Here is a 21272-nt window from a genome sequence, read left to right on the forward strand (position 1 = left end):
ATGTGAATTCTTGTTTTCATTTAGCTTTGTCTCTTGCAGGTTGGGAGGGAGAACCGTGTGGCGCTTCACATTTGTTCACGTTTTTTTCAGGATGGCACTGGATCTTTAAAACGCAGTGGTTCCTTTAGCAAACTCCGGGCTTCAATTAGACGCAGCAGCGAGAAGCTGGTTAGGAAGCTGAAGGGAGGAGGTTCACGAGACAGTGAGCCAAAGGACCCTGGGTAACTATCGCCGGCCCCCGCCCGCCCTTCTCGCCCGCAGACCTCAGAGCTGCATTCCCGCCTGCTTCCCACACGGTCGCAGTGGAGAGGGTTAGTAGCTGCAATCCGACTTTTTCCCAGGATAGGTTGAGAAAAAATTGTGAAATTTCCTGTTTAGAGGCTAAAAGAGCTGAAGCCTTTGAAAGAAATTTATGGAATTCTTTGATTTTGTTACATGTTCAAAGAAAGCTTTAGCAGTGAAAAGTAAGAATTTAATATTAAAATATTGAGCATATTGTTTTCTCTAAGTATGCATTATTCATTTTTAAAACCAGCATTAGCTTAAATCCTTTAAAGTTAGTTTTAATCTTTTAAAATCAAATGCCAGCTATGACTATATTAAATCTCATCATACAGGTATTACTATAGGAAGAAAAATGGTTTAAATAGAAGGATCACAATTTCAAGAGTTTTGTTATATGAGTTTCTTTAGGAGATTTAAAAAACCTTAGGTTTTGCATGTGTTTAGAAAAGGGTCTCTTCAGTCATGAGTCTTTTAGGGTCTTTTGAACAATAACTTTTAAGTTATCAAAGGAATTTGATTCTAAGATATTCCTTGCTTTTTATAAGGTTCGTCAGAGGAAGGGTTCTTTGTCCTTCTCTGTTAGTGTTAACAAATTGTCCTGGTTTCTGGGTTATTTCTGGTGTAAACAGCTTCCTGTTTTTGGATGCGTTTCTCACAGAAGCACTGTATTGTATTGTCAGCTGTTCTGTGAAACTCAGCCTCCCTAAAACGGTACCTATTTTGTAAAGGTTGATTCTTAGTATGACTCTGTTTTAAAGTATTTCACTTTAAGTTCTGTAAGAATTCTGATGTCTCAGAACTGAGACCGAGTTCCTTTGGGTAACGTCTGGGAATATAAAGGTAGGTGCTTTTACAGTTGTGCGCTTCGCTGTCTGTAAGACATGTCCCGTCTCATTCCTCTTGTCATCAGTTGGGGCCTGACTCCCGAGACCGCTGGGGTCGCCCAGCCTGGCTTTCTGGTCCGCGCCTCACCCGCACCTGTGGGGAGAGGGGCTGGGCTTGCCCTTAGCTCTGCCCCCGCATCTCTGCTGGTGGAGGGACTTGCTTCCCGATGGCTTTGGAGGCAGGAGGAGCAGTTGGGTGTTTATATGCTGCCATTGCCCTCTTCTCAGAAATGTCTACAATCTGCAGAGGGAGTTTCCTGCGCTCCGCCGATGCCTGGTGTGAAACCGCCGGAAGCTGCGGTGTTGGAAGCCAGTGGGGGCTTCTGCGGGCGCGCAGGGCGTCGGTCCTGCCTGGGAGGAGGCATGTGTGCGCTGCCTTAGGGAAGTGGGTCCTAAAGTGCCCTTGTTTGGTTTCCAGAGCTAAAGTGATAGGGTGCTGTCTGCCCCTCTCACAGCGTGGTGAGGGGCTGAGCAGATTGCTGGGCCCTGCTGAGCCCCGGTCCTGATCCTTTGGCGGGTCTGACGCGTGAAGTGAGGGCATGTCACGCGCTCTGTGCCGTACAGGCCATCGGCCGGTTCCGCCAGGGCAGACGCACTGTGGCCTGGGGTTCTGGATGTCTCGGAGCTCTTCAGGGCAGCGTCCAACTCTGGCACCGAGTCCTGGACGCGGCAGAGCTCACAGTTTCTCCTTCACGTCTTTCTGTCTTTCCCGTGACGCCGCGTGTGTGGACGCTCCCCAGTACGGATGTTCATGGCGCTAAGAGCGCTTTGCCAGTCTGACCTGATGAAAAGTAGACCCACACACTTGCATAGCTTAACAGTTTTCCTCTGTATTGTTATCTGGGTTGATATCTTACTAAACTTTTTGAAAAACTAAATAATTTAGAAAGTTTATCCCATCAAATGCATGAAACAAAGTAATCTTTCCAGGTAAGAGCAGCAATCTTTAGACCAGTGGCTCTCAAACTGGAGCATGCTGCAGCGTCTCCTGGAGGGTTCCTGAAACAGACCGCAAGGCCCACCCCTGCGTTTCTGATGCAGTGGGGCGGGGGGGAGGAGGGGCAAATTTGCCTTTCTAGCAAGTTCCCAGGTAGCGCCAGCGCTGCTGGGTGGGCCACGTTGTGAGAATCACTGAAGTGGGTGCCCCGGGATCAGGGTCTGCAGCCTGCAGTGGGCACAGCTCCAGGGAAGCACTGGACTGCTTGATGGTCTGGGCGCCGCGGGCTTCAGTAAGAGTGAGGGTGCGATTCCGAAGAGTCACTGATGGGGCAAGTTGTTCTTTCACTTCACCTTGTAAAGAAAAGGAAGTTTGAGGACGAAGTTTGTGTACCTTTCTTAGGAAAAGGTAGCTGGCCAATTAAGTAATAGAATAATTAAATATGGCAGAATATAATTCACTGGTGATTTGATTGGATTTTATCCTTTGTTCTTTAGTGGTTCTGGATAGAGGAAAACCTGTCCAGAGCTCTAGCAACACTTGTGTGGGGTTCATTGGGATGTTTTTGTCTTGTCCTAGGTGGGAAGTTTGGGGAGTGAGTTTTATAATACTTGGGGATAAGTCAGTTAAGGTTTTGCTCTTGGTGTCGTTTGTTTAGTGAGAACTCAGTAAGTGCCTGCTGTTTGCCTGGCACTGTGCCTGTGGTGCTGGCGGCCGTGCGTCCATCACCTGGGCCTTTGGTCCCTGCAGCTGGTGTGCGTGTGTGTGTCTCTGTCTGGTTGTGCTCGGCCTTCACACCTGTGCTTCACCCTTGCAGCCATGCACTCAGCTTGTAAATAATAGTGGTCACTGTTGATGTCATGGTAGTTCAAATTCAGAATTACTGATCCTATTATAAACATTTAAAAATAACCCTTCATATTGGTTCTTTTAGCTTTAAAAGAGAAGGTGGCTTTCTGTTTGAGGTCATTCGTGGTGGCAGTAAGCAATTACAGTAATTTTACGACTATAATTTTAAGTTTAGATTATAGGTAATTTGTAACTTTTTTTTTTAGAAATTCACGTTCTTTTATTTATTTATTTATTTATGACTGTGTTGAGTCTTCGTTTCTGTGCGAGGGCTTTCTCTAGTTGCGGCAAGTGGGGACCACTCTTCATCGTGGTGCGCGGGCCTCTCACTATCGTGGCCTCTCTTGTTGCGGAGCACAGGCTCCAGACGCGCAGGCTCAGTAGTTGTGGCTCACGGGCCCAGTTGCTCTGTGGCATGTGGAATCTTCCCAGACCAGGGCTCGAACCCGTGTCCCGTGCATTGGCAGGCAGATTCTCAGCCACTGCGCCACCAGGGAAGCCCTGTAACATATTTTATTAAGTATTTTAAAGGTGTCAAACGGGAGAAAAAAGTAAATATATATATATAAATCACGATATTTTTTGTAAATGTAAAGCCATGAAATATGTTTTAAATTTTGGTTTCTGAGCAGAGAAATACTAGCCTTAGAGTTTATTTTACTAATAAAAGATTATTTTTTCCTAGTTTTAATATAGAAAAATCTACAAAATACAGAATATATTTATGCATTTGATCTTAATAGTGAGCTTTGAGGATCTCTCTCTCTCTATTAATATTTATTTATTTATTTGGTTGCACTGGGTCTTAGTTGTGGCCGGTGGGCTCCTTAGTTGCGGCATGCATGTGGGATCTAGTTCCCCGACCAGGGATGGAACCCGGGCCCCCTGCATTGGGAGTGCGGAGTCTTACCCACTGTGCCACCAGGAAAGTCCCTTGAGGGTCTCTCTCTGACACGGTCACTTAGGGGCGAGGTTTACGGGAGTCGTTGAGGTTCCCCTCCTGAAACTCATCTCAGGAGGCTCTTCGGGCTCCCACGCCGAAGTCAGCGGGTGGCATTGGCAGAACCTCTCGGCTCCTATAGGAGCCAGGTTTTAACAAGTGAAACTGCAGCGACACTGGCTTTCTGTATGGGGCTCGAAGATAAACTTTTTGCTGAGAAAGACGCAGAGAAACTGCGCTTTTTTTGTGCTGGGTGCAATAGAGTAGATCTGGGATGTCCGTGTAAAGAGTTGGGTGGGTATCCCAGTCTGGGTGAGATAAAGGCCTCCTCTCCGTTAGGGACAGTCCCAGGCCCCCATGGTGACAGGCTTTGGAGGGGTGGCTTTGCTGTGCTCCCTGCTCCTGGTTGACTGATGTGCTGACGGTTTGTCCTTGCATGTCCGCCGTCCTGGGTGCAGCATGAAGCGTGCCAGTTCTCTGAATGTCCTTAACGTGGGTGGCACGGTGGCTGAAGACCATTTCCAAGTAAGGAGCCATGCCCCACTTAACATCCTTTACATGTTGGCTGGACCTTTCCTCATCACTGCTGCCATTTCAGCAGAGCCTGTGAACATTTTAGTATTTCTGATTCAAGACAAATAGACATCATAAATGATAACTTTCATAGTCGGCATGAACTTAACCATCTGAATTATGGGAATGTTGTGAACATTCTTAGTATGTGAATTAATGATCTTTACAAATATTTTGATTGACAATTAAAAATTAAATATTCTGATAAAGTAATATCAAAACTTGACCAGTTGTTAATTTGTATTATTAATTTGTATGATTTTAGCTTCTAGTAGTTTATAACTAATATAATGTCTAGCTAAGCTGTTCAGTGTTTTAAAACTATTCAAAACTTCACTAAGTACAGTCACTTTGACACAACAATCTTTAGCACTTTGTCACCTGTCCAAGTCTCGCACAGACCGGTCACCTTTGCATTTAAAACTGTTGGCATCCTGTTCTCCATTACAAATGGCCTTTTTATTTTCCATGTGTGACTGTTGGGTGCGCCCAGGCCTCTGGCCCCTTCTGTGACCTAGCTGCTGTCCACCGGGACGAGGTGTCCTGGTCACCACACCTGTTGATGCAGCAGCTTTCCCAGTCACCTCAGTCCCACTGGCAAACTGTGTGACGTACAGGGACGGTGACGGGCCGGCAGGTGTGCTGAGCTTCCTCCTCACCGCCAGCACGCTGCGGGGGCGGCTGCTCCCAGGATGCTGTCCTCGGGCCTCCAGTGTAAAAGCTGCACGTGCTCGGAGGATGCGCTGCTGCTGATGACAGTGGAAGAAACTACTTTTGTTTTTAAAGGGTCTGGAGCTAACATAGTCCTTTGCTCCCCTTTCTTGTGTTTGGCACACGCACATCTGAGCATCAGGACTCTGGTGTGTTGATGTGAGTCGTGCAGCTGTTGTTAGTGCCGAGACCACTGCAAGCTGGCGTCATGCGAGGTACTGGTGAAGAATAATTCTTCCATTTGTTTTTTCACGCAGGAACGAAATAATTGTCTGGCAGACTCCAGAGCTCTGAGTGCCAGCCACGCCGACCTGGCCCCCACGGGTCGAGGCAGAGCTAGATTAACCCCCAAGGCTAACGAGCGCTGAGACTCTCAAAGCTTGGCCAGGCCCCTCCCCCCTGCAGGGCGGCCCTGGGGTCGCCTCCTTTCCTGGATGATGACCTCCACCACCTGCTGGAGGTTTGCCCCGAATTCTGTTAAGCGGTCTGCAGCCCTAGTGCCCAAGAGCCGCCAAAGCCCGACGGTGGGACCCGGCCAGGTGTGGAGCCGGCTCAGCGTGCTCGGGATGGGCCGCTGCTCGTGGACACCGGCCCCAGCACCGAGATCTGCTTTCAATTGTAATACTGTGTTAAGGTTGTTCATTAAGACTGGAACCTTAAACTACATCCTTTGAGAATAGGAATCCAGTGACCTGTGGCAGCGATGCTGGGATTAGGGAGCGGGGGAGACGGGGTAGCTGCAGGGAGGCCTGCACCCCTCCTGGTCTGCATCGCAGCCCCTTTGGAGCCCTTTTCCCCCCCCTCCTGGCCTCTGTACACTAAGCACACGGAGATGCATGTTTTCCTTTTAAAAAGCTTTTCTTTGTAGCGTTAAGTAACACAGGGTGGGTTCTGACAGATACATTTTCTTTTCTTTTTTTTTCTTTTTTGGAAATGTATTTATTTTGGCTGCGTTGGGTCTTCATTGCCGCGCACGGGCTTTTCTCTAGTTGTGGCGAGCGGGGGCTACTCTTCGTTGCGGTGCACGGGCTTCTTATTGCGGTGGCTTCTCTTGTTGCAGAGCACGGGCCCTAAGCGTGCAGGCTTCAGTAGTTGTGGCTCACGGGCTCAGTAGTTGTGGCTCGCGGGCTCCAGAGCACAGGCTCAGTAGTTGTGGTGCACGGGCTTAGCTGCTCCGCGGCATGTGGGATCTTCCCAGACCAGGGCTCGAACCCGTGTCCCCTGCACTGGCAGGTGGATTCTTAACCACTGCGCCACCAGGGAAGTCCTGACAGATACATTTTCAAACCAACCCTGAGACGTTATTCCTTAAGGGAATCTGTGAGACGAGCTGGTAGGTTAAGAAGGTGTAATTCCAGATGACGCCAGCTGTACAAGGGGACATCCCTGCTGATGAGGTTTGAAAGAGGATCTGGAAAGCTGTGAGCATCCTTGTGAAATGTTGTCAGGGTTAGTTTCTAGTTTACCTTAATGTTATGTGGGTGGTGTCACTGAGCAAAGGCGCTTCCAGCCACCTTTTCCTCAACAGTTGCACTGGGCTGGGGTGCTACGTGCTCCCTGTGGGGACTGGGGGGGGGGCTCACTGTGGGGTGCCCTTGGACTGCACGTGTCCTTCACCCCCAGTGTGGACCTCGGGCTGAGGGCTAGAGGCAGCAGCGTCCTGGGGTTTCAGTACAGCAAGGCTAGACTTTAAGCTTTGTTTAAAAGTTCCTATAATTCAGTAGTGGATCACCTCAGGGCACCGGTGCTTGTGTTGGTGAGAGCTGCTGTGTCCCCTGAGAGGCAGGCACCCCAGCCCGGTGTTGGGGGCCCTTGAGGCTGACCAGTCTCCTGCAGCCTGTCTCCTCTGGCCACACTCCTTTCCTCAGTTCCTGACTCCACTTAGGTTTTGCAGCTTCCAATGGATCAGGAACTTTCAAAATGCTCTCTAGAGGTGTTTAAAAAAGTTTGATGGGTTGTAAGAAACCACTGGAAAAAAGAGCAGAGCTGCGTTCCCCCCATGTGGGCACTGTGGCCCTTTCAGGTTCACGTTTAGGTGCAGTGGGGGTGATGTGTCTGTGTCACAATCAGAATCAGGAGGGGGACCAAGCTGTCCTGGCTCTTCCTTCCACTACATTGAAGTTTTCTCCCAGCCACAGAGCTGATACAGGACACCTGAAACCCACTCGGTTTCCCTTAGTGACAGTTGTCTCTGGAAAAACAAAGGGCATTTAGAAAGAATAAACATGGGGCTGAGAATAGAATTTAATTTTAAGCTTCCAGTTGGTGAAAAGAGACCTTCTTTGCAGGGGCCTTAGTTGAACCTTGTCTGGCTTTGAGCCCTCTGGCCCTGGTTCCCCGAGGGTTGTGGTGGCCTTTGTAAGGCCACATGGAGACAGCATTTGGTGTAAGAGAGGCTCGAGGGCCTTCTTGAAGCTGGGTTGTGAAGGCCTTCGTGTCTCAGGGGGAATGCTACCGGGGAGTCAGCAGTTTCTGATTTTTGAACTTGTATCAAAATAGAGAGAAGCCAGGTTGTAACCCACTTCCAGTCTGGTAGTCAGGATTTTAACATTCTCGGAGAGAGCAGTTGTGGGGGGGGGGGGGGAAGTCCAGCCCTCCCTCTTCCTTTCCTGGTGAGGGGACCCTAGGGGGCCAGCCCCCATTTCTACACTGTTTCTATCAAGTTAGACTCCCCTGGCCAGAGGACGGACGGGCAGTGGAGGGGCTGAGGGTCGCCGTGAGTGTCTGAGGGCAGAGGTCGTGGAGAGCTGGGCCTCCTGACCCTCCTGCTCCTCCCCAGGGGGAGAGGCCATTCCCATGCTGCAGGGGTTCAGAGTTATTTTCTGAAACTTAAAAAAAAGTTCCTATTATTTGTTTGGTCAGAAGGCTGCTAGGGATATCATGTAATTAGTTATTGTCTTTACAGTAAAGTGTAAGTATTGCTAAGGATTCAGAGTTTAGTTTGTAGCACTCGTTATAACTTCATAGAATGTTCTGGGGAAGGCATGTTACATCTGTACGAGGCCAACTTTTGATATGTTTGAACACTGCATTGTGTAATCATGGGATATCTGGAAACTAAAGCAGCACTGGATAGCACCAACCAAAGGTGAAGTTCAGATGAGCTAAGCGAGCATCGTCCTGCCGATGCCTCCTCGTGTAATCGGGCTGACGCATAAAGACATGTGCACAGTTTCCGCTTAGTTCTCCAGCACGACAGGAGGACTCAGGTGGTTTATACAGTGGTGTGGCGCTACCCCTTGGGGGTCACAGGCCTGTGAGGACCGTCCGATTGTCCCTGGGGCGTGCTCTGGGGGATGGGATTGGCTGAGGCCAGGGAGAGGTAGGGTGGACACTCCTTTGGGACTTGGTGTTTCTGAGACACAGAGAGAAAACCCCACTGCAAAGTCCTATGGCCCTTGGTGGGTGAGCACCCCCAGGACGGCCTGTCTGCCTGGTGGGCAGGTGCAGCTGCCCAGAGGCCGAAGGTGGGTGCGCTTGTGCCGGTCTGCACCTCTGCAGGGGGGTGGCCATGAAACATACCTTCTGTCTTGGAGCAACAGTTTTCTTTTCTCACTGTTGGTGTGACTTGCCTAGGAAATCATGTGGAACTGTTTATATTTACTTACAAAAATAAAGTTTTATTTCCTGTTGTAAAGTCCCTGTACATTTGCGGAAAGGCTCTTTTGTAAAACTCCAACCCTAAAATTTAGAACCTTTTCCTGTTTGACATGAGGCACCCAGTCTTTTTAGGGTCACAGACTACTTTGAAAACAGGACGAAAACTGTAAATGGACCATCCCGTCCTAGAATGACGTGCACAGGGTGTGTGCCCCGTGACAGGGATTTACCGCCCCACCCCAGTGAGCCCGTGGGAGCCTGGGACCAGTGTCTAGCTCCTGGAGCTGTGGGAGGGTGGCCACGGCACTGAAAGTGGAGTGACAGGGCCACCCCAGGGCTGTGAGGACAGACGTCACGTGTATGAGTCCTTAGGACAGTGCCTGGCAAAGAGCAAGCGCTGGTGCGGGTCCAGGGGCTGCGGGTGCCTTCACCGGCACGTCTGTCCGGCCGGGGCTGCTCTGTGCCGGGCAGCAGTGGGGAGGGGGCAGAGGCAGGGTGATGATGGGGGCGAAGGCGGCGCAGCCCTGCCGGAACTCGGCAGTCACGTCTCTTGGTGGCCGTGGGGCCTTGTGCTGCCACGAACAGATGCTCAGATCCTGGCGTTTGTGGCCAGATGCAGCAGGACCCTGGCCTATGGGAGGTCCCGAGTTCTATGCACACGGTGCGGGAGCGCCCTGCCAGAGTGGACGCCCCCCCAGTCCAGGGCTGAGGTCCCGGCCACCGTGGCCAGCCTTGGAGGAGGCACTGAGGGCACAGCGGGATGTGCTCTCCTTTTAGAATAGTTCTCGTCTGCCCAGAACGGGTTTCCCGGCCGATGGGCCAAGCTGGCGCCGCGGCTGCTGGCGCCCGCTGGGGCTGGTGGCCGGGCTGGTGGCAGGGGCAGCGCACAAGGCACATCTCCCCGCTCCGATGCCTCTCCCGGACCCTGCGGCCTGGCCTGCCGTGTGTTCTCCACCCTGTGCCAGACCGGGGCCCGGGGGTGTGCTGGCGGCCAGGAGCCGACAGCCCGACCACGGGGTGAGGAGGGCCAGTGGGCGCTCGTCTGACCTTGGCCCGCCGTGGCCCGAGGCGTGGGTGTTGGGAGCTTTGCGAAGGGGATGTGCAGCCTTGTGGGGTCGGGCTGGGCCGGGGGCCCGCATCCGGGCGGGAGCTCGCGGGGGCCCGGGGTGGAGGAAGCTCGCGGGGGCCGGGGTGGAGGAAGCTGCTGCAGCCCCTGGTACCTGAGGGGCCCTAACCAGGGGGAGGCCGACACGTCAGCAGGACTCGGTCCCAGGCGTCCCCCGCACACCCTCAGCGGTGACCGTGTAGGAACAGGACGAGGGCGGCAGGTGGGGGGCGGAGACCACCCTCAGGGTGCGGCGGGGCGGGGCGGAGGCGGCCTCCTCGGGGCGCTGCCGGTCGGCCATCAGCCTCACCAGGAGCTGGTTGGACCAGGTTATTCCCAGGGCCGGAGACACCCGCTCTCCCCCGACACTGAGACAGAAAACAGCCGACTGTCCTGTGCTGTGTGTGGAACCGCGGGTCCCGCCACCCCTGCCCTCGGGCGCCCCACTCACCCCGGCGGCCCGGCTGCCGCACCCCGCTCCTCTGCGAATTCCGTCACCTGGAGGGTCCAGATCGGGGTCAGCGGCGGTGAGGACCCGGCCCCCCTGGCCTCGCCCTCCCCGGGGGCGGAGGGGGGCCCACCTGGTTGACGCACAGCACGGGGCTCCGGAAGGTGCAGCTCAGCCGGCGCAGCTCGGCCCCCAGCGCCTGCAGACGCCGGGCCCTGAGGGCCGAGGCCGCCTGGTCGAACTCACAACGGAACGGGGCTGCCACGGAGTCGATGACCACCAGGCGGGCCATGCCCCGCGACAGCAGCACAGGCACCTTCTCACGCACACACTCCAGCAGGGTGTCCTGGAAGCCGAGGGGAGGTGGCCGTCACCACCCGCGCGGGGGACCCCTCACCACGCCCCGCCCTGGGCCATCACAGTGGCCGGGCCCCTCCCCTTCAGTGGCCCCGTGCTGGGCACCGACCGCCCGGGCCACCACGGTCACCAGGACTGCCCAGCCCCACCCAGTGGAGGGAGGAAGCAGGTGTGCGGGGACCCGAGTCTGTCCTGCAACCAGCGTCGCCTCCCACGTGAAGACCCCCGGGCCGCGCCCAGGCTGTGCGCTAGGACGCTGACCGGGCCGGTGTGGGGCCTCAGGTGCCCCCAGGCCAGGCCCACCTGCCCCCCAAGGCCCTGCGCGCTGTGCTCGGGGCAGCCCTGTCCCTTGGGGCCGCCTGGCTGCCCGCCTGGACTCGGCCCCGGTGCCCGGTGGCCACACGCTGGCCATCCCGTCAGGCACTCCTGAGAGCTGTCGGGTGTCTGGGATGAAATTCGACTCTGTGCTTGTTAACTCTCCAGGGTGTCTCCAGCAGAGCCTCTCTCTGTGGAAAATGACAGCAGCAGCAGCGGCGGCCTGGAGGACGCCAGCCTTAATGTGAGTCCTGCACCCCTTCCCGCCACCGCAGGCAGCGCTGGGGCATGGGGGGGCCGGGGCGGGGGCAGGGCTGCGCCCGCCTGTTGCAGGGTCGGGACTCCAAGAGGGGCCTAGCTTGGAGACCCCGTCCCCCAGGAGGAAGCCTGGGGCTCTGAGGCTCTGTTTGTGCAGCGGCATCAGGCCCCGGTCCGCACCTCTGGCCTCCCCCCGGGCAGGGCCCCCCAGTCGCTGGGCAGACACCAGCGAGGGCCGGGGGGCCTCCTCCAACCAGAGCTGCTCCCGAAACGGAACTTAGGAATGCCGCCCCCGGGTCTCGGCTGGCCTGGCCCTGACCCGCTGCCGCATTTCGCAGTGAGGATGCGCTGGGAGGATGCGGATGTGCTGCCTGGGTGCGTCCGGAGGGCCCTGTGACAGCCAGGGGACGCTCACGAGGCTGGAGGGCCTGGAGCGGGAGCCTGTAGCACTGACCTCGCCTTCTCCTGCGTCCACGCCCTGAGCCCCATCACGCTAATCACCCGCAAAGCCACGGCCGCGCTGGGCCCCTAGGGGACGGCCACCTGCCGCCGGTCCACCCCGGGCCGCCCGTGCCCTGAACCAGCACGGGCTCGCGTGCCACCGCTCATCGTGTTACTTCCCCGCGCTATGTGTGATCATGTATTTTACTGTAAAACTTTTAAAAATTAAAAGTTTATACAGTTCATCCTTTACCGGAAATTCTTTTTATAGCAGTTCTTAAATGGGGGAAGGGCCCGGGTGGGTGGCTCTGCGCACTTGTGTTCGGTGCACTGGTCTGTACTCCGTCTCCCATCTCCCTCCTGCAGCCTTTGCTTCATTATTCAGCCCCAAACAATGACCTCAGCTGGCTGCTCCCCCGCCGCCTGCCTGCCCCCTGCCCCCTCCCCAGGGGCCACTGCCCTCTGTGTTCCCACCGCTGTCTGCCCACGGGGAGGGCGCATGACCCGGGGACGGCTTCCAGGTGTGGTGTCGCCCCAGCGGCCCAGCCAGGCGCACTCAGCAATCTGGGGGGGCCTTGACAAGGGGACTTTCCCCTCCTTCAGAGGCAGAGGTACAACCCCACACCACGGCTGCTGCCGGGCCAGTGGCCTGGACGGCAGGTCCCGTCCTCTGGGCCGTGGTCCCCTCTGCAGCCAGGTGAACAGCCGCAGGAGGCCCTTGCCCGGTTGGGGCCTCCTCTAGGGGGCAGGAGGTGGCGTGTCAGGCGCCCCTCCCTTACCCGCTCTTCCCTTGGGGGTAAGGCTGCCAGAAACACACTGGACGCCCAGTTCAGCCTGCGTCCAGGTAACGAGTAGCGCCGGCCTGAGCAGAGCACACAGCCCCCCGCACACGACACGCCGCAGGCGGGCACCGGGGCCTGGCCTTGCGGGTCGTGCGCGTGGCCCGCCTGCGTGGCCGACTTCCCCGCAGATGCTTACCACGTCGGCTGCGTGCTCGATGAAGATCTGGTGGCCAAACTGGATTTTCCTGACCACGTCCCCTGGGACGTCTGTCCGCAGGCACTGCTGCTGAGCAATGAGCTGCTGCAGACGCCGGCTGGGGAAGGCGTCCTCTGTGCACACGAACACGGCCCCTGGGAAGCCACGGGGCGGTGAGCAGCGGGGGGCCCGAGGCCGCCCCCCCCCCCCCCCCCCCCCACAAAGGCCCTCCTTCCTGCACTGCCTGTCGTGGGTCTGCCCCTCCGACCCGGCACGGGGGCCGGCCGGCGCCCACCTCTCACCGTGGGCCCCTCACCGCCGGAACTGCACCCTGTGGGTCTGCCTGCCCTGGGCTGTCCGAGTGGGAGCGAGGGGAACTGTAGGGGCTCCCGGCTTTCAGAAACGCCCCCTCCTGCAGACACAGGGAGATGCCCCTCCCAGGCCCTGCTGGGCGGATGTTGCCTCAGTTGCACTGTCAAGGCTCCTCCTAAGGTTCTGGGCTACCTGGTGGTAACTGTCTTTGCTGCGCCTGGAAAAGCCAGTAAACAAAACACAGGCGATGCATCACCAGGGGCCCTGAATCCCCACCAGAAGGTACCCCCGGTGTCCTGCGCTGAAAAGAACCAGGGGCCACCAATTCTCAACAAAGGCCCCAGGACAGTTCAGTGGGGAAAGAGTAGTCTTTTTAACAAACGGGGCGCTGGGACAGAGACACCCACATGCAAAAGGATGAAATTAGACCCTTCCCTCATACCATATAGGAAAACTAAATCACAATGGATCAAATATGAGAGCCCAAACCATAAAACTCTTAGAAGAAAACACAGGGGTAAATCTTATGACCTTGGATTAGGCAGTGGATCCTTAGATGTGACACCAAAAGCACAAGCAAGAAACAAACTGGACATCATCAAAGTGAAAAACTGTGCTTTAAAGGACACCAACAAGAGAGAGAGAAGACAACTTAAGAGAGAAGATACTGCAAATTGTTTATCTGATGAGTTTAGTATCCAGATTATATAAAGATCTCCTGGAACTCCACAGACAAATAACCCAAGCTTTTAAATGGGCAAGAGATTGGAATAGACCTTTCTCCAAAAACACACGAATGAGCAGCAGCATGTGAAGAGATGGTCAACGTCACTAGTCACGAGGGGAATGCAGTCAGCGCCACAGTGACAAACCACCCACACGGGCATCAGAAGGACAAGCGTCGGCTCAGACGTGGAGGGACCGGAACCTCCTACATCGTTGATGGGAAGGAAAACGGTGTAGCCGCCGCTGAGAACAGTCTGGCAGTTCCTCAAAGAGCGAAACACGCAGCTACCATACGACCCAGCAATCCCACTCCTAGGTGTCCACCCAAAGCCACGCACGAACAAAAGGTGTGAACAACCCACATGACTGTCAACGGATGAACGGGTAGCTAAGTTGTGGTCTGTACACGTGATGGAACATTATTCAGCCCTACAAAGGAATGAAGAACTGACACATGCTCCAATGTGGGTGAACCCTGAAGACATTATGCTGGGTGAAAGGGCACATTTGCATGATCCCATTTATTTGAGATGTGCAGAACAGGCAAATCCATAGAGACAGGAAGCAGATGGGTGGTTGCCAGGGGCTGGGGGAGGGGAGAGTGGGGAGTGACTGCTCATAGGGATGGGGCTTCTTTTTGGGGTGATGAAATGTTCTGGAACTAGATAGTAGCGGTGGGTACACAACTTTGTGAAAATGCTAAAAACCACTGAGTTAAATAAAGAAAAAAGGCCTCAGGACTTCCCTGGTGGCACAGTGGTTAAGAATCCGCCTGCCAATGCAGGGGACACAGGTTTGAGCCCTGGTCCGGGAAGATCCCACATGCTGCGGAGCAACTAAGCCCGTGCGCCACAACTACTGAGCCTGAGCTCTAGAGCCCGCGAACGACTACTGAGCCCGCGAGCCACAACTACTGAAGCCCGTGTACCTAGAGCCCGTGCTCCGCAACAAGAGAAGCCACCGCAATGAGAAGCCCGCGCACCGCAACAAAGAGTAGCCCCCGCTCGCCACAACTGCAGAAAGCCCGCGTGCAGCCAAGAAGACCCAATGCAGCCAAAAATAAATAAATAAATAAATAAGAAAGGCCTGTGATCTGGCGGTGCGCTGGCTGAGCCCCATCAGGACTCTCAGGGCCACGGCGAAACCTACCATTCCTCTCGCTGTACCGGTCACGGCACCGCCCCGGGGAGGGGACCCAGAGAAGAGGCAGAAGCACCGACACCACGTCCGCACGCCCTATTTGTGAGTGTGTAACTTTCATTTTGACCCGATTCTGTTTCAACAGACTTTCAAACTTGGAAAAGAGATGCAAGATGGAAGGAGAAGCACCGTCTGACCGTGTCAGTGGTGAGCTCCCGACCCTTGGGGCCTCCCTAACCTTCCCTGGCACGTTCCAGCCCATTCCCGGGGGCAGGGCTGCCTGGGGAGCCCCCGACGTGGCCGAGACCCTCGTCACAACGCCGCGGCGCCCGTGTCCTCCACATCTTGGGAGAGGCCTGGACAGAAGGTTCACAGCCAAACCCAATCGCACGGCCCTCGAAGCTCCTCGCCCCACACCCCGTCGGGCGTCTCACTGGGACAGGTGAGCGGGGTGCCCGCCCACAGAGGGGCTTCGAGAAGCTGGCAGGAAGGCGGCCCAGCATTTGAGGGTCGGCGGGGAGGAGCTCCACATTTTCTGAAGCGCAGGATCCAAAATAACTCCAGAGCCGCTTGGCCATTCTTTTCAAAATTGGGGCTTTCAGACCTGCTTTGGGAAGTCACTTTCTCAGGAAAATGTGCCTCAGGCCCCACATTTAATGTGGTCACAGTGGCCGTGGGCCAGGTCTCTGCAGGGGACACGCCGCTTTACGGAGTCACCCCAGGCCGGCTCTGTCCCGCCTTGGCCAGGCCCTGGGGCTCTGCACTTTCCCTCCCACCGAGGGGCCCGTGGCCCCCCTCCCACTCCTGAGGCAGGAATCGCAGAGCGGTTGTGAAGACAGAGACTGGAACGTGGAAAACGGCCCTCAGGGGCAGCCTCTGGCCTCGATGGCAGGTGCCCGCGAGGTGACAGGTCAGGACCCCTGCCCGCCCCCCGAAGTGGCCGCACTCACCGGCCCCCAGGCCTCCGTGTCGCCGCGGGAGCTGCACGGCCAAGCAGAGCTGCAGCGCCAGCTGGGTCTTCCCGGCGGAGCTGCGTCCGGCCAGCTCGGTGATGCCGTCCAGGGGCAGCCCGCCGCGGAGGAGCCCGTCCAGCACGGGGCAGCCCAGGCTCAGGCGCTGGTGCTGCTCGGGGAACTGCTCCTTCTGCCGCAGCAGCTGGAGCGCTGGGTGCGGGGAAACGACAGGTGAGCCCAGCCCCGCAGGAAGCCCCGCACAGGTGCCCCCGTGCCCCGCTCCTCCAGCCAAACCCCAGGGCACCGGGCACCTGTGCAGACGCTGCTTCCCCGCAGGTGTGAGGAGGCCGCCCTCAGCAAGCGCTGCACGTCGGGGCCGGAGAGGCGGGTCAGCCTCTGCAGGTCTGGTCCAGAAAGATGCAGAACCTCCTTTACTGACCTCAGTTTGGCTGAAGGTATAGAATCAATTACAGGACAAGGTCAGACACGGTAACACACGGCGACACAGCAGGGACAGCAGGTGTCCTCCAGTTCTGGGGGCCTGGCGGGCAGGGGCCAGTCCACCTCTCCCTGAAGTTGCAGGGACCCCCAGACGGAGGGTGACCATGACGGGACGGGAGGGAAGGGGCCTGGGGAGGCTCGCGTCTTGGCTGCAGAAGCCGGATGCTTGGGCCTCTCCCTGGTGCCGGGAGCAGCGGCCTCCGCCTGGTCCCACGCCCGCCTGGACACGTCTCCCAAGACAGGTCTGTGTGTGCACAGCCTGGGAGGGGCCCGGGCCAAGTCGGGGGAACCATGCACGAGGGAGAGGCCGCAGGAGGGGATCCAAACGAACATCCACTGAACCAGGCCACGGGATGGCCAGTGGGGTGAACAGACAAAAGAAGAGGCAGCATGCTGGCGGCAGTATCGCGGAGGGCTGGGTTACAGGGTGAACAGCCCGAGGGAGCTGGTGTTTCATGAGGAAAATGAATAATTTTGAGCTTAGATAAACATATTACTTTCAAACGAGTAGAAAGAAAAAAAATACGCTAAAAATATATCCAACCAATCCAGAAGAAAGCATAAAAGAAAAACAACACAAAAAAAATAGGACGAACAGCACAGCTTAATAAGGGAGAGTTAAACCTAAATTCATCAGGAATTACCTTAAATACGTATGCACTGAATGCTTCAGTTAAAAAAAAAGACTGAATGAAAGGGGAAAACAGAACTACTGATGTGCCCTTAGGATGGAGGAGCAGGACGGCACGCTGCTGCCGAGCCCTGCGTGCACTCAGGGCCCCTGTCACCTGCTAACAAGCACCTGACGTCGAAGCATCCCTCACAGACACCCCGGGAGACAGCGAGAACAGAGGGGGGTGCAGGGCGCCAGCCAGCCTGCGGAGGAGCCAGTGCAGCGTGGGGATGGACGCGCCCAGATGCCAGCGGACTCGGTGGGCTGGCCAACCCTTTAAGCATTTAGAAAAGAGCCACCGCTGCCTGACAGACCTACTGCGACGTGGGAATAATCAGAAGTACAGAGGAAATGCGGCACATGAAAAAAGGAGGCAACCACTAACTTTGGGGGGAAAAACCAGAGATGGTACAAGAAAGGAAACAGTCATAACCCCGGGTTCAGTGGCAGCCATTATGTCCCCAGTCACAACTCTGATGGCTAATGGGACCCAAACTGTGTTCCAACTGTGGCGGGAGGTGTGGAGGAAGTAGGGGCACACGGGCACCAGCCAGCCCTCACCTCCAAAACAGGAGGCCTGTGAGGACTCGTAACACAGACAAATCACACACAGCAACATAAGCTCACTCGTCAGCAACCCAGATATAAATACAACAAAGTTGCTAAAAGACTCCTAAGTGGTAAGTAGTTCCGTTTCACTTTTCAGACACCATGTGTGTACTGCTTTGATGAAAATGAAATTAACTTAAAAGAAGTCCTTTCAGTTAAACACACACACACAACTGAAAAACCTGCGGCACATTCCAGCATCAGGGCGTTGATCAGCACCAGCTGTCCTGGGTCAGTAACCAGAGGGTCCCCAAGGCTCAGACAGGCAACCTTGTAAACCTGTTCTACATAAGATGTGTATATATGTACGTTCATACTTTTACACAATCACTTTATATAAACATCAGCAAACACACCTTTCTTAACTGCAGCAATAATTCTAGGATTCAGGTCCAACTGATCCAAATCCATTTTTTCAATGGGGTGACCATAGAGATGGACGAACGCCCAGGGACACGAATTCTGACGTGCTTGTCGTCCCCTCGAGCAGCCCGGGAGCCGAGTGCAGCAGAGTGACCGAGCCCGGGTGCGCGGTTCCCTTTGTGACAGGGCCACACCGTCAGCCCTGAGCCTGGAGAGGCTTCACTGCACCAGGAACAGCACTGAGAGACGTCTAAGGTGGCGCTTCTGTCCGGGCAACTGTTCGGTAACTCAGAACCTAGGACTCAATCCACACACAGATGCATCTGAAGAGACCTTGCATTCTGAAGGTCAGCCCGCTTCATCCCCCGCAGAAAGTGGGAGAAACCGGCTTGTGTCCCAGCCCCACGCCCTCCAGGCCAGGGGCGCCCTGCCCTGACCCACCTCTCTGGGGTGACGGCGCCGGATACGGTCAGAGGCCCGTGTGCGCTGGGCTCACCTGAGTGGAGCCTGCTTTGCATTCTCCGGTGTGAGTTCCCTTAAGTGTGTCTCCATGGCGATCTGGAAAGAGCAGAAAAGGCCACGTGTGGTGGATCTCAGAGGACGCCCAGGAGGTCGGAACCGCTGCCCCAGCAGAGAACAGCGGACACCGAGTCCGGCCCGGCCTGCAGCCTGCCCTCCCCGCTGGCAGGAGGGGCAGCCGGCGGCGTGTCCACCCAAGACGGCACAGCCGGGGATGCAGCAGGGCAGCGACACTAAGGCTGCAGCCACTCAGCAGAGGCCAGGCTCGGCGTCCAGCAGCAGCAGCGAGGCCCGGGCCTCTGGACGGTGTCAGGTCGCTCCGGAAGCTTAAAGAACCGGGCCATGTACACCCCCTCATCTGCGGTCTGCTCAGGGAGCCCCTGGAGGCAGCTGCTGAGAGGGGGCAGCACGAGGCTCTGGGGCCCACAGCCCGGGCAGGGGGTCTCCGGGCCAGCAGGCTGCTCCCACGTTCTGCTGGCGCAGGGGGTGGGGGGCTCCCAGGCCAGCTGCTCGGGGCAGGGCTGACAGTAAATACTGCTGAGGCCCTCAGGACAGAAGGGCGGCCTGAGTGCAGGGCCCCGGTACCAACTGCAGGGCGGCTGGGGGATGTTGAGTAGCTAGGAGTGCACCCTGAGGCCGTGTGGGAGACGCCCGGGCATCAGACATCCGGACAGAACACCAACCTGGGTTTGTAAATTCTAGAGGAAGTGCATGTGTTCTTCCCCTGGACTTGTGGGAAGCCCCCGGCTCTGAAGCGGGGAGCAGGCTCTGAAGTGGGGAGCAGCGAGTGGGCTGGGGTCTGGATTCTGAATGACGGGGGGAGGGAGCCTGCGTGGGGACACAGCCGGGAGGTGCCTGTATATAAAGCTCGGATTCTGACGAGCAGCTGGACACGGGGCAGGAAAACCAGCAGGTGACCACCAACCGAAGGGCCTCAAGCTTCCATGATGGGGGGGTAGGGCCCCCAGAAGCAGAGTGCCCACTGACGGAGCACCCGCTGGGTACCCGACACCAGCCCAGGAGCTGGACCAAGAGCCTCAGGCAGGGGCCCGGGTGAGCCAGCCACCCTCCAGGTCTGTGCTTCTCCAACCGGGGACAAGCATGTGCCCAGGCAGCGCCCAGGAGCAGGCACGGGGCGGCCTGGACAGAGCGCAGCAGCTTCCAGGGGCATCTGAGTGCAGGTACCGTTTCAGGGGCACAGCTAACGGCGGGCGCCACTTGGTGAGTGTGAAGGCGCATCAACTCTTAGGGCCCAGCGCGAGACTTCGAGGAAACTCCAGTTAGGTCCCCGAGCCTTCCCAGGTGGAATCACTTTCCTGTATCTCTGGGACTCTGGGGCTCTCAGGGGGCCTGAGGACCCCATGCCGCCAACACACGCTGGGACAGGAAGGCGGGGCCGCGGCAGATGGGCCCACCTCCACCCTGGGGGCAACACTCAGGTTTCCGGCAGCTTTCGTTGACTCAAACTAAGGACTCAAGGGTTAGAGAATGAGGGAAGATCTCCTTTCAAAACTAATGCACTAAAATAAATGTGTTCAGGGCCTCTCCCGCTCAACCAGACAGCCACGCAAAGGAACCGGAGGGTTGGTCGGGGTGGAAGGAACCAATCCCCACACACTGAAACTGTTCATTCTTTCTCTGGTCAAGTTCGGAGCTAAATTCAGGCAAACTACATACAGCTCCACTAATGTTGCCCTAAAATCACTGAAGGTAATGAAAGGTCGAGGGCTGACATTTATCAAACACTTAGTCTCTTCCAAGCGCGTGACAGGTATGAACTCAAACTTCACACCAGCAATATTATAACCCTGTTTTGCTGGTGAGAAAACAGAAGCACAAAGTGGTTACACGACAAGCTTAAAGTCATGCAGCCAGCAAGCGGCCGGCCTGCGACGCAGGTCCAGGCTGTGTGTTCTAAGCCCCTGACCCAAATTAGCCCGACCCTGAGTTTACACGGCCCACCTGTTAACAAATCCAAAGGGAATCGTTTGGTCTCCATACTCTGCAGAACTCGGTTATCCAGAGGCTGACCTGCCCGGGGGTGTCCAGCCCTGTTGGGAGCAGCCCACCCTCAAGGCTGGGCATCTTTTCCGGCTCCCCCTCCCACAAAGGGGCCAACGAGCACTCCTTCATCCTGGGGCTGCTGGGAGGAAGCTTTCACCTGGGACCTTGGGTGGCCACACAGGTCCTCCCACGCCTGGGCCACCTCTGTGGTTTCTCCAGAACTGGCCAGCCTGGACTTCTGGCCCCCCTCGCTTCTCAGGATCTTCTTCTGTCTCTGGGAACCTCTTCTCTCTTCAGCCCCTGAGGCTTTGAGCACTCCCCACTCCCCCAGACCTGGGTGTCCAGTAGACCCCGCCTTGGCCGTCCGATGAACCAGGGCGCCCTGCAGACGCACCCTGCCACCCACGCGCATCTGCTCTTCCCACCGGGTGCTGCATCCCCGAGGTTGTCCACCCCCCACCCTCTCCCGCCCCACCCCACGGCCCCTGGACTGCTGCCACAGCCCAAAGTGGCCCTGCAGCTCTGCGGGCTGACGGCCCCAGGACCGGGCCCCTCCTGCCCCAGCCCCGCTCGCCAGCCCGCGCGGCACCGGCCCCGGGCTCCCTCCCGCCGCCGAGACTCGCTCGGACCCTCACTCGTCCCCTCGCTCGGCTGTGCCTTCTGCCCGCCCGCCCGCGGGTGCGAACCGCGGCTTGGGGCATCGATGACGCGCGACCCCGTCCCCGCAAAGCCCCAGGAGGAGGGTCGCGAGGGAGCCGAGCTGCGCTCTCGGTGCCCAACGCCACCCCTGC

The 21272-nt window shown here is 56.7% G+C and overlaps 2 protein-coding genes across 10 annotated transcripts in view; one reads left to right on the forward strand and one right to left on the reverse strand.

Moving 5' to 3' along the window:
• KLC1 (kinesin light chain 1) overlaps positions 1 to 11955 on the forward strand; it is a 56989-nt gene extending 45034 nt beyond the window's left edge. For 2 of the 9 annotated variants that reach the window (XM_059915092.1, XM_059915095.1), the window contains exon 15: positions 91 to 179. Coding sequence is in view for 7 of the 9 variants with exons in the window: in XM_059915086.1 (XP_059771069.1) it covers positions 91 to 221; positions 4354 to 4537 (315 nt within the window). In the remaining 2 variants the exon portion in view is untranslated. Of the gene's footprint in view, positions 1 to 90; positions 222 to 4353; positions 4580 to 5436; positions 9901 to 11172; positions 11249 to 11600 lie in introns of those variants that run through there. The other 7 variants (XM_059915088.1, XM_059915085.1, XM_059915089.1 and 4 more) reach the window with 7 other exon arrangements.
• On the reverse strand, positions 8809 to 18070 carry XRCC3 (X-ray repair cross complementing 3). Its single transcript, XM_059915104.1, has 7 exons — positions 17952 to 18070; positions 16124 to 16261; positions 15810 to 16022; positions 12682 to 12836; positions 10466 to 10678; positions 10336 to 10382; positions 8809 to 10252 (listed from the first exon to the last, which is right to left on the reverse strand). The coding sequence occupies exons 1-7, from the start codon at positions 18004 to 18006 to the stop codon at positions 10033 to 10035; spliced, it is 1041 nt and encodes a 346-aa protein (XP_059771087.1). The 5' UTR covers positions 18007 to 18070; the 3' UTR covers positions 8809 to 10032.
• Positions 18071 to 21272: the final 3202 nt, after the last annotated feature.

Source organism: Balaenoptera ricei, chromosome 2 (genome assembly GCF_028023285.1).
Source record: "Balaenoptera ricei isolate mBalRic1 chromosome 2, mBalRic1.hap2, whole genome shotgun sequence".
Lineage (NCBI taxonomy): Eukaryota > Metazoa > Chordata > Mammalia > Artiodactyla > Balaenopteridae > Balaenoptera > Balaenoptera ricei.